This window comes from Cervus canadensis, chromosome 5 (assembly GCF_019320065.1).
Source record: "Cervus canadensis isolate Bull #8, Minnesota chromosome 5, ASM1932006v1, whole genome shotgun sequence".
NCBI lineage: Eukaryota > Metazoa > Chordata > Mammalia > Artiodactyla > Cervidae > Cervus > Cervus canadensis.
In genome coordinates this window covers 87,775,463-87,790,619 of record NC_057390.1, presented here as the reverse complement: position 1 = coordinate 87,790,619, position 15,157 = coordinate 87,775,463, and the positions used below count along the sequence as shown (strand labels likewise).

The 15,157-nt window shown below is 52.2% G+C and overlaps 1 protein-coding gene across 2 annotated transcripts in view; it reads right to left on the bottom strand.

Annotated features, from left to right (window-relative positions):
* The window catches only part of LOC122442108 (DAB2 interacting protein), a 212,940-nt gene that overhangs the window by 183,472 nt on the left and 14,311 nt on the right, over positions 1–15,157 (bottom strand). The window contains exon 1 of one of the 2 annotated variants that reach the window (XM_043469443.1): positions 3,489–4,115. The exons of the other annotated variant lie outside the window; for it this stretch is intronic. Coding sequence (XP_043325378.1) covers positions 3,489–3,591 — 103 coding nt within the window. The 5' untranslated portion in view covers positions 3,592–4,115. Of the gene's footprint in view, positions 1–3,488; positions 4,116–15,157 lie in introns of those variants that run through there. 2 annotated transcript variants of the gene reach the window in all.

Sequence of the window (15,157 nt, the reverse complement as noted above, 5' to 3'; positions counted from 1 at the left end):
CACACACACACACACACACGTTCGTGGGCCCACAGGCAGCACACACACACACACACACACACACACGTTCGTGGGCCCACAGGCAGCACACACACACACACACACACACACACACACGTTCGTGGGTCCACAGGCAGCACAGGACAGAAGTAGCAATGGAGGCACAGGTTCTAAAGGCAGATGCTGGCTTTGGGCTGTAGCCCAGCTCCTTACAGGTTGTGTGACCTTGGGTGGATCTCTTAACCTCTCTAATTGTGTTTCTTCATTTGCAAAATGAGCGTAAGAAAAGAATCCACCTCATGGGGCTGTCTTATATGGAAATAGTACGTGTAAAATGCTCAGTACTGGGTCCAGCATATAACAAACACTCAATAAATGGTGTTATGATCATTGCCAGATTCAGTTCGGTGTGTTGAACGCCTCCGGGAAGGAACAGAATGCAGACACCAGGGGACCACAGTGAATAATTGAGCCAATAAGAGATGCCTGAAGGCTTGTACTAGAACCAGTGGGTAGAAGTAACAGGGACACAGACTTCTACTCCAAACAGGAAGAATTTCTGAACAGACTGGAGTTGCCCAATCATGAAACCAGCTGCCTGGTGGGCTGCCACTCAAGGAGTCCAGCAAAAAAGACTAGATGCTCACCAGGTGGAGATGCAGCTTGGAGAAAGCAGAATGGGGATGGAGCGGGTGGATGATCTTGAAGGTGACTTTGGCCAGATTCTGCACGTCAACCCCTCTCCCCACGTGCTGGTTAATTAGTGCATTTGCTTCCCTGATATTTACAGCCATTACCAAGCATTCAAGAGGGGTGGGAGGAGATCGTGATAGACAGAAGGCCTTATATCTTCCAAATAATTCATGACAAGGATGGGGATGGATGGGGCTGTCTTAAATCTGAGGCCTACAAACCCACTGAAATCATATGCTTTGGGGGGGTGGTATACGCATCTGTGTACTTTTCTCAAAAGGACTAGTTAAGAGCGTGTGAGAAAGCAGTCCACACTGACTTTTGAGAGAAGAGGAAACTGAGTCACAAAGGATCTGGGTCACTCTGGCAGCAAGAAGGCCCAAGTTCCAGGACGCAGACTGGCAATCCAAAGCTCTTGTCCTTTAAGTCAGATGCCTTCCATGCCTAACCTCACAAAAGCCTCACCATACCCTCCAGGAGTGGAAACTTTGAGCTCAGAGAGGTTAGGAAGCCGGCCCAAAGACACACAGTGGATGAATGGCCAGGCTGGGGTCTGAACCCAGGTTCTCTGGGCTCCAAAGCTTGTGTTTGGTATGTTTTTTTAACACTGAAGTGGACCATCTCAGGTCAAGAAAATAGAAAGGCATTTGGCTTTGACATTGAAAAGCAATAATGATGATCATTAAAAAGGATGACCCTCATAGATGACAAGCAACCTACCTAGTCATCCTCAGTCAAAATTAAATTCAAATCAAAATTAATTTCTCCCTTACATAGAAGAAGAGGGCAGGAGAGGAGAAGCTCAGTATCCATATGACTCAAGCCAGACAGCGTGACACCTGGAGAGAACGGACCATTCAGAAACCAGAAAAGCCCACAGTGATTCCCACCAGGCTGGGGACTGGATCCTAGATGGCTTTGGTCCCTGTTCCCACTCTGCTTGCTCAAGATGTTTTCTGGAGGGTGGTGTTCCAGGGCAGCCCAGGAAACAGAAAAGAAATCTCACTTCAATAACTCCGCCCCCGCCCCCCGAAAACTGAGGAGTGGCTACTGGTTGAACAAAACAACACCCCAAACTTGGGTGCCCCGGGATGCCTGGCTCTGGGCAGAGAGAAGAGGCTGCCCAGTCATCAGTCTCCAGAGGGGAACTGAAGAAGGGCCGAGGTTTGGGGCGACCACTTGGAAGCGTTGGGGTTGGGAGGCTGCAGAAACCCGCCAGTCAACCCCCTCCAGCTGGGGTGCTTTTCTTGCAACACCCCTTGTTAACACCGCGCCGTACTCTCCCAGGGACCCAGCGGTCTAGGCAGGCGCACGAAAAGTTTATAAAGACCTTTGCACCACGCAAATGTCCTCGCGGCATAGGGGGCTGTAGCGTAGAAGAGGGGTAGGAAAAGCAAAGCCGCAGCCCACTCCTCAGTCAGGCACCACCACACTTCCTATCAGGGTCCCCGGATCCCTTCCAAGCCCCGATCCCTCTAGGCCCCCGGAAACCCCCCTCATACCGACTCGGGGGTGCCTAGCTCTTACCTCTACTCGCCGGCCTGGGCTCTGGGCTCCGCCATCCCAAAGGCACCGGAGCCCGAGCAGCGCAGAGTGGAGTCGCGAGGTGGCGAGGTCGCGGGGTCTTGGAGCCCAGGAAAGTTTCCGTAGCGTCCGCCAGGCCGAGAGGAGCGGAGCCGGCCAGGCAAGCGGCGGGCCCCGCGGTAGCGCGCTCCGGCCGGCCCCGCGCCTCCGCCTGCACCGCGGTGCTCTGACTCCCGGGCTCCCCCGGCCACTCGGCCGGCCCAGCCCCGCCAATCGCAGGCCCCGCCACCCGCAGCTCCGCCCGCCAGGCCTGGACCCAGTGGAGGCGGGGAGGGGAGGGGCGGGGGCGCACCTGTTTGGCTAATCTACCCCGCTACTACCACCCGCCCCCGGCCGGACTGGGCAGGGCCGATCCCCTCCGCTCTCCGCACAAGCCCCTTGTGCCCACTTTGGCCCGGGATCGAGGCCGGGCCACACGCCCCCTCCCATCCCACACCACCTTGCACCCGCGATCTGGGTCTGGCCACACCCCCTACTCCCCTCCCGGGGCTCAGGCTAGCCTGCGGAGGTCCTCTGTGTGGCCGGTGTTCACCGGAATTAATCCCAGCTTTAGCCCGAGCACCATGCGGATACCAGACTGAGGAGTGGGCTGCGACCCACCCCTCTTTTACTCTTCACCCTCCTCTCCCGCAAGGATCTTCGCGCCTGGGTTGACCCCTTAAACTCTGCTGTGCGCCTCCCTTCGATCTCCACCCGCAGTGGCCATGGACTGATGCTAGGTCCAGAGGTCCAGGAGAGGCGGGGTGGGGTCGGGGGTGGGGGGGGCGGAGGGGGTTGTGTCACAGGGAAGGGACGTCCAGCCCTCCCACCAACAAATTCTCAATCCCAGCAGAGTTGGGGCAAACATCTCCAGAATGTGCTTGCGATTCGTTTCAACAGGTTCCCCAACTTCTCTCGGGGTCACAGTCAAATTTAAAGCGGGACGGTTTTATTGTCCCATTTTCCAGATAGGAAGACTGAGGCCAAAGGGAGGGAAGAGCTTTTCGAACGTGGTGGCGAGACTGCGACTTTTTTCAAATCAAAGGTGAGTCTGCAGAGAGCGCCTGATTCTTCTCCCCAAGCCCTGCTCGGGTTCCCACGCCTGTTTTCGCAGTCCCCCCCCGCCCCCAGCCCCTCTTCCCCCGCCGCGGATCCAGGTAGGGAAAGAGAAAGAGGCTCCAACAAGTGCCTGGGAAGAGCGAGGGGCGCGCCGGCAGCCGGCCCGGTCTTACCTCGACAGCAAAGCGTGTCCTCGCAGAGGGCGCCGGCGGGAGGCCCCAGCAGCGGCAGGGAGGCCCAGGCGAGCGAGTGGGAGGCCGCGCCGCCGGCTCCCATCCCGGACGGCTTCGGCAGCTCCTCGGCCCGCGGGCCTTCCACCCTCCGCGGCACCTGTAGGGACAGCGCTGTGCCCCGGGGCCTCGGCCTCGGCTTCGGGGGTGGGACCTGGGCCAGGCCCCGGGGTGGGGACTCCTGGTGCGGGGCTCCCCGGGCTCCTGGGACTGTCGCGGCCGGGCTGCCGGCGAGCGCAGGTCGCGCTGGGCTGGGCGCTATTTTTAGCAAGAGCTGCTCTCCCAGTTGGACAGACAGAACCAGTTAATTCGACAGCTCAGGAAAGGCCTGCACCGGGAGCTCCCCGGAACGGCAGCCGCGGCTCGGCTGAAAGCTGATCCTTCGCATTCCTGCCTCGGGAGGCGGGAGGGCGGGAGGAAGCTTCTAATTCCTGGGAGAAGCCAGCGTCCTCTCCGAAGGCGGCTCCCGGTCCCAAGGGCACGCCCAGGGACAGGGCTCTCTACTAGATCGACTCCGAAACCCCGCCGGTCTTCCTTCCTGCAGACTCCAGGCCTCAGACTTCCCAGAAAATGCCCACCCTAGGTCTCACTCTCCCTACTGGTCTCCAGGACTGGGAAGAGCCTCCCGGAAGTGGGATTTCGCCGGGGCGCGCACACACACACACACACACACACACACACATAAGCACATCCCTCAGGATCGACTTGCTGAGAGGAAGGAAAAGTGAAAATCCTGCCCCAGATGAGCTAAGCTGGAGGATCAGGTGGAGGTCTTCAGAGCCTGGGCAAAATGGGATGGATAGATGGACAGGGCGACTCCACAACCCTATAAGAACACCTTCTGGCTGTGTGACCTTGGCAGATCTTCACCTCTGTACCTCGGTTTCCTCTTCTACATAAGGGGAGCCCAAGAGATTGAGTGTGAGAAGGCCTTTGCCAACAAAAGCATGATATGGATGTTTATGTAATGAACGATGAGAGAGACATAAGGATGAATAAGAAATGGATCTGCTCCGGGGAAGCTACTAGCTCTTTGAATTCAAGGAGGTGCTAAGGGTCTAAAAAGGTACAACTAGACCATATGATATTAGCCCAGGGATAGATAAATAGTCCGATGGCTAGAACAGAGGCTACAAACACAGACACATGTAAAGAACTTCATCTGTGGCAGAGTGGTACTGCAAGCCACTTGGAAAGAGTGGACTTTTCTATAAACATTTTTTATGGAGCGATTGGACATCCATGTTGGAAGAAAATTAGATGGAATCCCTACCTCACACCATGCATAAAGCAAGATCAATTCCAGGTGGATTAAAAACTTAAATGCAAAAACTTTTTAGTAGGGAAAGATTTCTTAAAGATTCAAAAAGCACAAGCTATCAAGAAAAAGATACATTTAATTAAAGAGCATAACTTCTGTTTATCAAAAGAAGACATGTGAAACATGATAACTAGAGATCTACAAGTCGATTTTCTAAAGAGACAAGAGAAAACTGAAACAAAAACATAAACAGGCAATTCTAAGAAGGAGAAACATTAATGTCTAATACCAAAGAGATTCAGCCTCACTCAATCAAGGAAATGCAAAACAGAACCACAGGAAGTGCCATTTCATACTGGTGAGACTGGCAAAAAGAGAAGGGGAGGACGGCAGAAAGTGTTGATGAAGATATTGTACAGCACAGACAACTCTGATACACTGCTGGTAGAGGGGAATGGGTACTACCTCTCTGGAGGACAATTTGACAATATCTAGAAATGATTCTTGAACCCCAGTGACCCAAAGACTTGGCTTCTGGGATAACTCTGGAGAACTTGCTCATTGCAACTGCATTATCCTAGTAAGGAATCTAAAACAGCCTCATCAGTGGACAAAATGCTTAAACAAATTGTAGACAGGGTAGTGAAAGTCTACTCTGCAGTGAAAATGACTAGAAATTCCTTTATGAATCATCATAAGTGGTGGAATAGGAAGCAAGCTGCAGAAGATCAAGTTGTGTAATTCACTCACGCAGAGTTCTAAAACATTAAAAACAAAATGATACTCTCTGTTGCTGGGAATGCATCCATGTGCTAAAAGTATAAGGAAATTCAGATGAATGACACAGAAACCATTCAGGAAGTGTTTACCTCTTGGGGACAAGGGAGATGTGAAGGATGACGGGAAAAGCCATCACCTCGATTGGTAAGATTTTATTTCTTGATCTGAGTGAAGAGGAACATGTGTTTCCTCGACTTTTCAGAACATTTTCAAAGATACAGGGCAAGCATGATGATATAAAATATAAAATCCACTCCGGCTCTGAACTTCAGTTTCCTTATTTAAGTGACGTGGTCATCATGTCTGTGAGTGCTCAACACAAAGCCTAACTCACGGTGACATGCTCAGTAAAGCTTAAGAACACGAACAGCCTACCCCCCAGTCTCCACTGGGGCCCTTCACACCCTAGTTCCAGCCAGCTGAGACTCCTTCACTCAAGTATCACCATGCAATCAGGTCTCCCAAATCCCCAACCTCTGACATGCCTTCATAAACTGTTCACTGTTCCTGGAATGCCCAGTCCTCCCCCATCTCTGCTGGGGCAAGGTCTTTTTCTCCTATTACAATCCAGTTCTGGGCATTTCAGGACTCCCAGGCAGAGGGTTCCCATGCCATGCACGCACCCACCCCCCCCACCCACGCCCCCCCACTATCCTTGTTAATCACATTATGGATTGTTGCTCCCGTGTATGAATCCGTCTCCTTCAGCTGACTGTGAACTCCTCAGGGTTATTATCCCTGTCTAAGCGACCACTGCAGGCCTCCCACCCAGGCCCAGAAACATCTGTTGAATGTTACCAGGGGTAAGTGGATCCAGATACCCAGAAATAAAAGAGGTCGTGCTAAACTCTCAGAAGGAAAGCAATCCCAATATATAGATTGACTGCTTGGTCTTCATGGAGCTATTGTGACTTTTGGGGTCAGAGAGAGAGGGTTCACATCCAGGCTGAGCCATTTGCCAGTTGTCTGAGCAAGGGTAGGCTATTACATCCCTCTCAGCTCAGTTTCTGCACAACCAGGATAGGACTAGGGCTTATTGCAAGGGATTTTTGCAAAGATTCAGTGAGATGTTGTTTTTCACTTGCTCAGTCGTGTCCAACTCTTTGCAAGCCCAAGGACTGCAGCACGCCAGGCTCCGCTTTCCTCTATTGTCTCACCGAGTTTGCTCAAATTCATGTCCATTGAGTTGGTGATGCTATTTGACCATCTCATCCTCTGCTGCTCCCCCTTCTCCTCCTGCCCTCAATCTTTCCCAGCATCAGAGTCTTTTCCAATAAGTCGGCTCTTCGCATCAGGTGGCCGAAGTATTGGAGCTTCAGCTTCAGCATCAGTTCTTCCAGTGAATATTTGGGGTTGATTTCATTTAAAACTGACCGAGGTAATAGAGACCAAATGCATTGCCCCAGATTTGGAACAGGTAGTGATTATGGGAATATTGACCAAAAAGGAGATATTTGGAGGGTAGGGTGGAAGGGACCCAGTTTGGTTCCTAGGAAAGTGGGGAGCTGGTAAAAGAAATGCCTGGGTGATGTTCTCCAGTTCTGAACAAAAACATGCACCTGCAGGCTGACCCAGAAGATGGAAGAGTCAGACGTGTGCTCTGAGTCAATGCTTCGCGTGGTCCTTCCTCCCCTCTGTCCTACCTCAGGGTATGGGTCTGTGCAGCATTTCAGAACCACCCACCCCCTCCCAGGCCCCCCACATCCACTCCGACCCCCTCCAATCTGTTTTCACACGTGGCCCAGGGATCCCAATCTGGACCTGTCTTTTCCTTGCCAGCTTCCATCTGTAGGGGCGACGGAGCCTGTAGCACCTTCCCCAGGGACGCGTCTAAGGCGATTTACCAAATGTGTCTTTACTCTGTATGCAAAACCCACATATGTCCACTTGTCGGGAGCTTCCATCAAGGCAAAGTACAGGCTGGCAGATTGCTTATAGTCCAGACTCCGGAAGATGAGTTGGCCAGTGTTACATGTTGTATAAGCAAACAAGTATATGAAGTCAACAGGACTATGTGGTCACCGGAAAAAAGCAATGCTGTGCATTTCATGGGTTCAGATGAGATTTTCTGAACTAATGAGCTGATCCTTTTTGATCCAGATCACACTAGACAATATCATGTTATCCTGATGACATGGACATTAGCTGTTGTTGGCGCCTAGTCCCATGAAAATGGCCACATGCGGCAGGAATCCCATCTGGCTTAAGGTCTGGCATCCTGGTGCTTCTCAGGGAGGTCACTGATGACCTCCCTGATGGTGACTCCAAAGGACACCCGTCTATCTTGATCTCACCTGACCTCTTGGCCAGACTTCACCCTCTGGTCCCTTCCATCTCACCATCCTCTCCCAGCTTTTCTCCTAGCTCTTTGGTCACGTCTTCCTCTCCTTGGCTGCCTCACGTTACTAGGCTACAAAAGCTGCAGTTGGAAATTGTCTGCTTCCCTCTTATCCTTCCAGACTCTCTTTCATGGGCAATTTCAGCTGCATCCAGGCCCCTGGCTTCAATGGCTGTCCTTGTGCTGGTGATTCCCAAATGGTTATTTCCAGGCTAGTCCAAGTGCTGGCTGTCATCTCTTGCCTGAACTTCGGAAAGAATTGAACTGGTTCCCTTCCTCCACCTGGGCCCTCTCCCCATTGCCCTCTCCCCACAGGTCTGCCCTCTGAGGTTTTCAAAGCTCAGATCCAATCCTATCCACCACCATCCCACCCCTGCTTGGAAGCTTTCAGTGATTTCTTGATGCCTTCATGTGGCCTACCGGGCCCTGGGTGGTCCGGCCCTGCTCTCTCCTCCATCTCCCTCCTTGCTGTCTCCCCTCTCCCTCTCTGCCTTTAGCCCCCCAGTCAGCTTCCAGGTCCCCAAATATGTGATGTTCCTTCCCATTATGCACCCTTTACACACCCAAGGCTCCCCGCTCTGGACCGCTTTCCTCTGTCCCCTCCCATCCTGGCCTCGGTTATTGCTTCTCATGGCAGCCTTGGTTCCCCAGCCCCAGGGAAGCCTTTTCAGGTTCTGCACGCTATACTTCCCTGGCACAAGTCACTGTCCTTCCTGGTAGTTATTGAAGTTGGTGACTGTACCTCCATTATGTGACCACTGGATGAATGTATCGCCCTCCCAGGGCTGGATGTCCCCGAGCACAGGGATCATACCTGGTTTTATTCATTATTGTATCCCTTCGTAGCTCAGCTGGTAAAGAATCTGCCTGCAGTGCAAGGCCTGGGTTCGATTCCTGGGTTGGAAAGATCCCTTGGAGAAGGGAAAGGCTACCCACTCCAGTATTCTGGCCTGGAGAATTCCGTGAACCGAATAGTCCATGGGGTCACAAAGAGTCGGACACGACTGAGCAAGCTTCACTCACTCCTCACCTCTAGCAAAGGCCTTGGCACATAGTAGATGCTCCATGAGTGTTTGTTGAATGAATGAGTGAACCCAAGTCTACTTGCACACCTCCGGCACTGGATTCTATTTATCATTGTTGGGAGCTGTTCACTGTCAGAAATTTCTACACCTCTTCACACTGACATGCACACAAGCGGGAGTACTTTGCCAGATGCTTTGTGTATTCACTCGATTGATTCTCACAGCCGCCTCTGAGGATGCTCAGAGAGTTTAAGCAACTGGCAGAACATCACACAGCGTGGAAATACAATGCCTGTCCTTGCACTCATGTCTGTCTGGCTCCAAATCTCCATAGGCTTCCCTGATGGCTCAGTGGTAAAGAATCCACTTGCAATGCAGGAGACACAAGAGATGCAGGTTAGATCCCTGGGTCAGAGGATCTCCTGGAGGAGGAAATGGCAACCTGCTCTATTAGTCTTGCCCGATAGATCCCGTGGACAGAGAAGCCTGGCGGGCTACACCTCCAAAGGGTCGCATAGCAAACTGAGCACATATAACCTATAAGGCCACACCACCATTTTATACTCAAGCAAACTAACCGATGACAATTGCTTACTGGGGTGATGGGAACTCACTCAATGATGGACGTGAGATTCAAAACCGCAGAGACTGAGGTATCACTAGAATGAACACCCAGGTCCACAGGCACCCCCAGGGCAAGGATGACATGAATGGAGAGGGAGAGAGGGGAGCACAACAAAGCTCTGATCCAGTGTGTGCAGGGCCCTCAGGGTCACAGAAGATTAGTAGTAAAACGTGCGAACCTCGCTTCCAGCTCAGAGGTGTTTGCAAATCAAATACACAGAGAGAATGCAGCTGCAGTCAGACAGTGATTTACACTGAACAGGAGGAGCTCTGGTTCCCAGGACAAGCCTGTCTGGGGAGTGGGGTGGGTGCAGCCCCGCCTGAGTTTAATCAGCCCCCAATGCTTTGATTCTGCCTTTGATTCTGTCAGTTTCCTCACACCCACCCCTGCGGATCTCAGATTCCCTGAGTGCCAGAGTCCATGTCCCTGGGTCTCCCTCTGTGCCCGGCTCTGGGCTTGGTGCTGAGGGCACATATCAACAGAACAGTGGGCTGCTGTCATGTGCAGAGTAAGAGACAGGCAACAACACTGCCTGGGCCTGTGGAGCATCTCTGGGTGCTGAGCCCATGTGCTCATGACTGAGGCTGGTGAGTGACCGTGGGGGGCCTGATGCCAGCCTCACGGGCCAGAGGGGAGGCCAGGGGAAAGTCTTCCAAGGAGATGACTTCTGAGAGTGTCTTAACGGAGCAGAGAGAGAAGTTAACCAGGTGGAGAGGAAATAGCTTCTGCCAAAGCATGGCCGTCTGAGCCAGCCTGGCCCAGCAAGAGAGGGGTTCTGATCAAGCAGCTTGCAGGGGGGTGGGAAATGGGGCGGGGGCAGGGCTGGGTCGGGGGCAGCCCTGAGCACCACCAAGCCCAGAAGCAGTGACTTCAGGCAGCTCCTGGGAGGTCTTAAGTAGGAGTTGTTCAGTTGCTCAGTTGTGTCCAACTCTTTGCAACCCCATGGACTACAGCATGCCAGGCTTCCCTGTCCTTCACCATCTCCTGGAGTTTGCTCAAAGTCACGTCCATTAAGTAGGGGAGGGACAGCCAATGCTTGAATTTTACAAAAATCCCTCCATCTGGGGGAAAAAACATAAATTTAAAGGGTGCAGCCTGGAGGCTGCAAAAAGCATAGTCAGAGGAGGGTTGACTGGGAGTGAGGAACGGTGTAGATAGCTCTTCAGAGGGAAGACATGAGATTGGGTGACTGTAAAGAGAAACAGTTTGGGTTGGGCAGGGGTGGACACTATGATTTGCAACACATCCCCCCTTTGAGAAGAGAGGCCTCACTCCCCCAGGTGTGAGGAGGCTCCTGCAAGAGGGCCCTCTTTGGGGGTGGCCTCTGCTGAAATGAGCCACCACCCTGGAGGTGACGCCCCTTCCCAGGGTGCCCTTCCTTCCTGTCTAGTGGCCAGTCACCCCAGGTACATAAACTCCCAGCCCCTTGACACTACTCAGGACAGTTCTGGAGGGCCAGCCCCACTCCAGGGCCTTCCCAGCCCTCCACAGGGGGGCTGAGATCTGCTCTCAGACTATGTAGTCACTCAACTTCTCCCTCTCCTGCTCTGCCCAGGCCCTTCCACCAGCAGGCCCTGCTGGACCTCCTACACCCTAATATGTCTCAGAGCCTGCTGCCTAGGGAACCCGCCCTGTGCCTAGGAGAACTTGCTGTGTGTCCCGGCTGATGGGAATGACCCAGAAGAGACCGTGACTTTGAAGCTGCCAGTGAGAAAGGTGAGCCGTATTCTAGGCAGCGGAGTACGGGTCTCCGAGCAGGGTCTCAGGAGCGGAGGCCAACTCCTCCTGAGACAGAAGCAGAAACTGGAGGCAATTTGGGGTGGGGAGAGTGTCAGGATCTAGACAGAGTCCTGGCCTTCTTTTTTTTTTCTTATGCAGTCAGAAGTAAGGCTGGCTGCTGAGAGGAAAGACAGATATTAGAATGATGACATAAGAAAGTAATGATAATAGTGTCTGATAAATGTTGCCACAGCAGTAATTGGGAACATGGGGCCTCAAAGGGTGCATAGGAGTTCACCAGGCTGCGGGTCCAGTGGGGAAGTCATACCAGGAAGAAGAAACATCTGGTGCCCAGAACCCAGCTGGGGATAGGATTGCCAGATGAAATACAAAACAGTCAATTAAATGTGACTTTCAAATAAACAATGAATAATTTTTTAGTATGTGTCCTATGCTGTATTTGTGATATACTAAAAAGTTATCTGTTAATTTACCTCATCCCCTTCTGATGCCCTCCCTACCAGTGGCCCACGGAGGGGTCCCCCATGCTGTGGCCCAGGTACTTCTCAGAGTCCCCCTTATCCTGCCCTTGCTCAAACACCTGCCGTGGCTCCCCATTGTCCAACAATCAATTGGTCATTTGGGACCCTCTCTTGTCTGATCTTCAGTGACTCTCCCAACCCCATCTCCCAGCCTTGAACACACCCGCCCCCCACATTTAATCTCCCACCTCTGGGGTTTTTGATCAACTGTTTCTCTACCTATAGTTCCCTCCCCTGTGTACCATGTCCACACTTGCAGAAAGCCCTCAGACCTCTCTAGGTGGAAGGAAGTGGTCATCTCCTCTGGCTATTAGCAGCAGCACCTCTGGTGAGTCATTGTTTGTCTCTGAGCTTCTGTTCCTTCGTCTCTAAAATGGGGACAATACTGCCTCTCTTAAGTGGCTAATGGGACAAGAGATTGTGTTCAGAAAACACCAGATACCAGAATGTTGGCATTCCCCATGCCGTGCCTAAATCAGTGCCAGGGCACAAATGCACGTGTGTGAATAGAATTAACAAAGTACCGAGCTTTCATCATTTAAATTGCTTCTTGGAATTATCATGCCCACCAGTGGAACTTAGACAAATTCAATTTCTCATATGAAGATGACCTGAAAAGAGACGGACAATGAAGCCACTGCCATCCTGACTGTGTAATGGCTTTCCTTTCCAATCGACAAGAGACCAAATCAGCTCCCCAGAAAGGACCAGTTTTGGAACCAAGCGTGGCTCCCAACCTCTCCAGCTTGGAGCATGTAATATCCACCACACACACTTCTGTCTCCAGCCCTCCCAATCCCAGACCACAAAAGGTGATTTCTTATAGCCATTAGCATAATTACCCGACTGCGACGCTATGGAAAAGTGATTAGATGAGCCTGTGATTTTTGCACAGTTATTTGTCTCAAGTAAGTCACCTGAAGTTCATCTGCCATCAGGATTCATAGCTGCATTCTCTAATCGCAGGGAATTATTTTGCTAATAACAGAGGTACCTTGATCTAATTTAGTTTTAATGCCAGGAGGTGCCCTCCTAGAATAATCAGCTCCAGGGCAATTCCAATTTCCAGGTTTGTTACACATTCTGGAGAGAAGATTCGATTCAAGGAGGCTGAAGTTACTTCTTTATCACCCAAAGTCATCTAGGGGCGAAATGGAATCTACCTCGTCTGCTTGCAGAAAAATTCGGGGAGAGGCCCAGAGATAGGGAGCCAGAGAGAGGGAGGGGTAGGGGGCTCCCAGATAAGAGGAACCACTGGAAGACACCACCGGTGGGTGAGGACTGGGCTGAATTAGGACCACAAGGCATTCCCTGGGAGAACCCGAATTTTCCTTGCATTCATTCATTCATTATCTTATTTATTCTGGTATTCCATTTCTGGGATCGCTCCTCTGCAAGACCTCTGCTGTTACTTGAGCACAAATATTGATAACAAACCCTTAGGCAGCTCTATTCTTGGTGCTTTACACGTATTAACTCATTACATCCCGTGAGGCAGGCAGGTGCTACTCTTATTCCCATTTATGGATGAGAAAGCTGAGACATAGAGGCTACAAAATTTGCCCCAAGTAGCCCAGCTAGTAAAGGGCATAGGTGGGATGCAAACCTTAGACGGTGAACTTCCTCAAGTTCACAGATAAGGAAGAATCTGAGCCCCCCCCCAGGAATTGTTCAACCCCGACTCTATGCTCTCATTTACCCCTCACACAACAGAGGGGCAGGGGAGTGTTGTGAGCCCCACTTTGTTGAGGAAGAAACTGAGTCTCAAGAGAGGGTTGACTTGGCCAAGGTCAACACAGCGAGTAAGTGGAGGCGTTGGAGCTTGAACCTTGAGATTCCAATTCTTTACCCAGTGCTACTCTGGCTAAAACCGGAACTCTGTGCAGGGTCTTTGAACAGCTCCAGACGCAGGCTGGTATCACGTAGAATAAGTTCGCAGGAACGGGCCACCCAGCTCTGCTTCCCGCTTTGGAGAAGTTCCTCTTCCCCGTCCCCCACCTCTTGCCCCAGAAACCAAGTGTCCTTTGCTGTCATCCCACATTACCAAACAAAGCCTGCGTCCAGATTCCTGTTCATTCACTCATATGTTTATGCTTTCAGCAGAGGGCCCTGTGGTTCTGCGGTGGGAAGGGCCAGGAAATCGACATGGCCCTGTCATTGCACTCCTCTCTAAGCCCTCCCTGGTCTTATCTGCTCCAGAAGGAGGAGGGTTCTTTCTAAACTGCCTGAGCTACAGAACCTTCATTTCAAATGATTAAAAAATATCAGGTAAACCCCACGCTTTACTCCAGGTGAAAGCGAGCTGCTCTGGGCAGAGCCGTGTTAGGGCAACTGGTGTCTCTCCTGTTTGGCACCCTCTGGGCATCTTCTCAGACGCAGTTGGAAAACCACTGGCCTGGACAGAGTGTCTCAGCTCTGAGGTTATAACCAAGGAATCTGGGATCCGCTGATGGCTGGTGATACCCAAAATGCTGGGTGGCCCGCAGAATGCCCTCCTGAAAGCTCCCCACCCCCTGAACCCCTGTCCTGCCTGTTGGCAGCATCAAGGGACAAGTCAGAAAGGGGCCTCTCAGCAAAGCCAGGCTGTTCCCAAGCCCGTGCCCCTCGGGGAAGCTTTCCAGGAGTCTCAGTGCAGAGAAATGTTCCCGGCTTCTCCCTGGAGGCCTGTGGGGTCAGTCTGTCCTGACACATCGGCCAAAAGGACAGGCTACTCCTCTCTCACCCCAGCTCTGCCCATTTGTTTCCTGTCTCGCTTTTCTAAAAACATGTTAATTTTAATCCCTTCCCCACTCCCTCCTTCCTTCAACAAATGCTCACTAGTCACCAGCTTTCTGTTCTGGGCCTGAGGCTTCTGGGGGAATGGCTCGACTTCACACACAGAGTCAGCTGCACCCTGGAGTGACAGATGCCACCAGTGCCCTGAGGCAGTCAGTCGCTGGAGCTGGGAAGGCTTCCTGGAGGCTGTGATGACCAAAGGGGCGCCAATGCATGAATAGGAGTTACAGCAGCATGGAAGTCACTGCCAGTGCGCAGGAGATGGGCATTCCAGGCTCAGAAGAGAGGTGGATTTGGGAGTCATGGGAGGTGGGGTGGATTGGTGTCCTGGAAGGGCGGACCAGAGGCTGTAGACTTGACCCCGAGGGTCACAGGGAGCCAGCAGAGCAATGAAACAGGCCAGATAGGGAGGCCAGACATGCATTATAGAAGCTTGTCTGGCTGCACATGGTTGACGGTGTGTGTACACACTTCCCTCCCCTTTGTCACCCTCCCACCCCCACCCTCCCTCACCACACTCCCTGCATCCTGGGCTCCCTCAGAGACA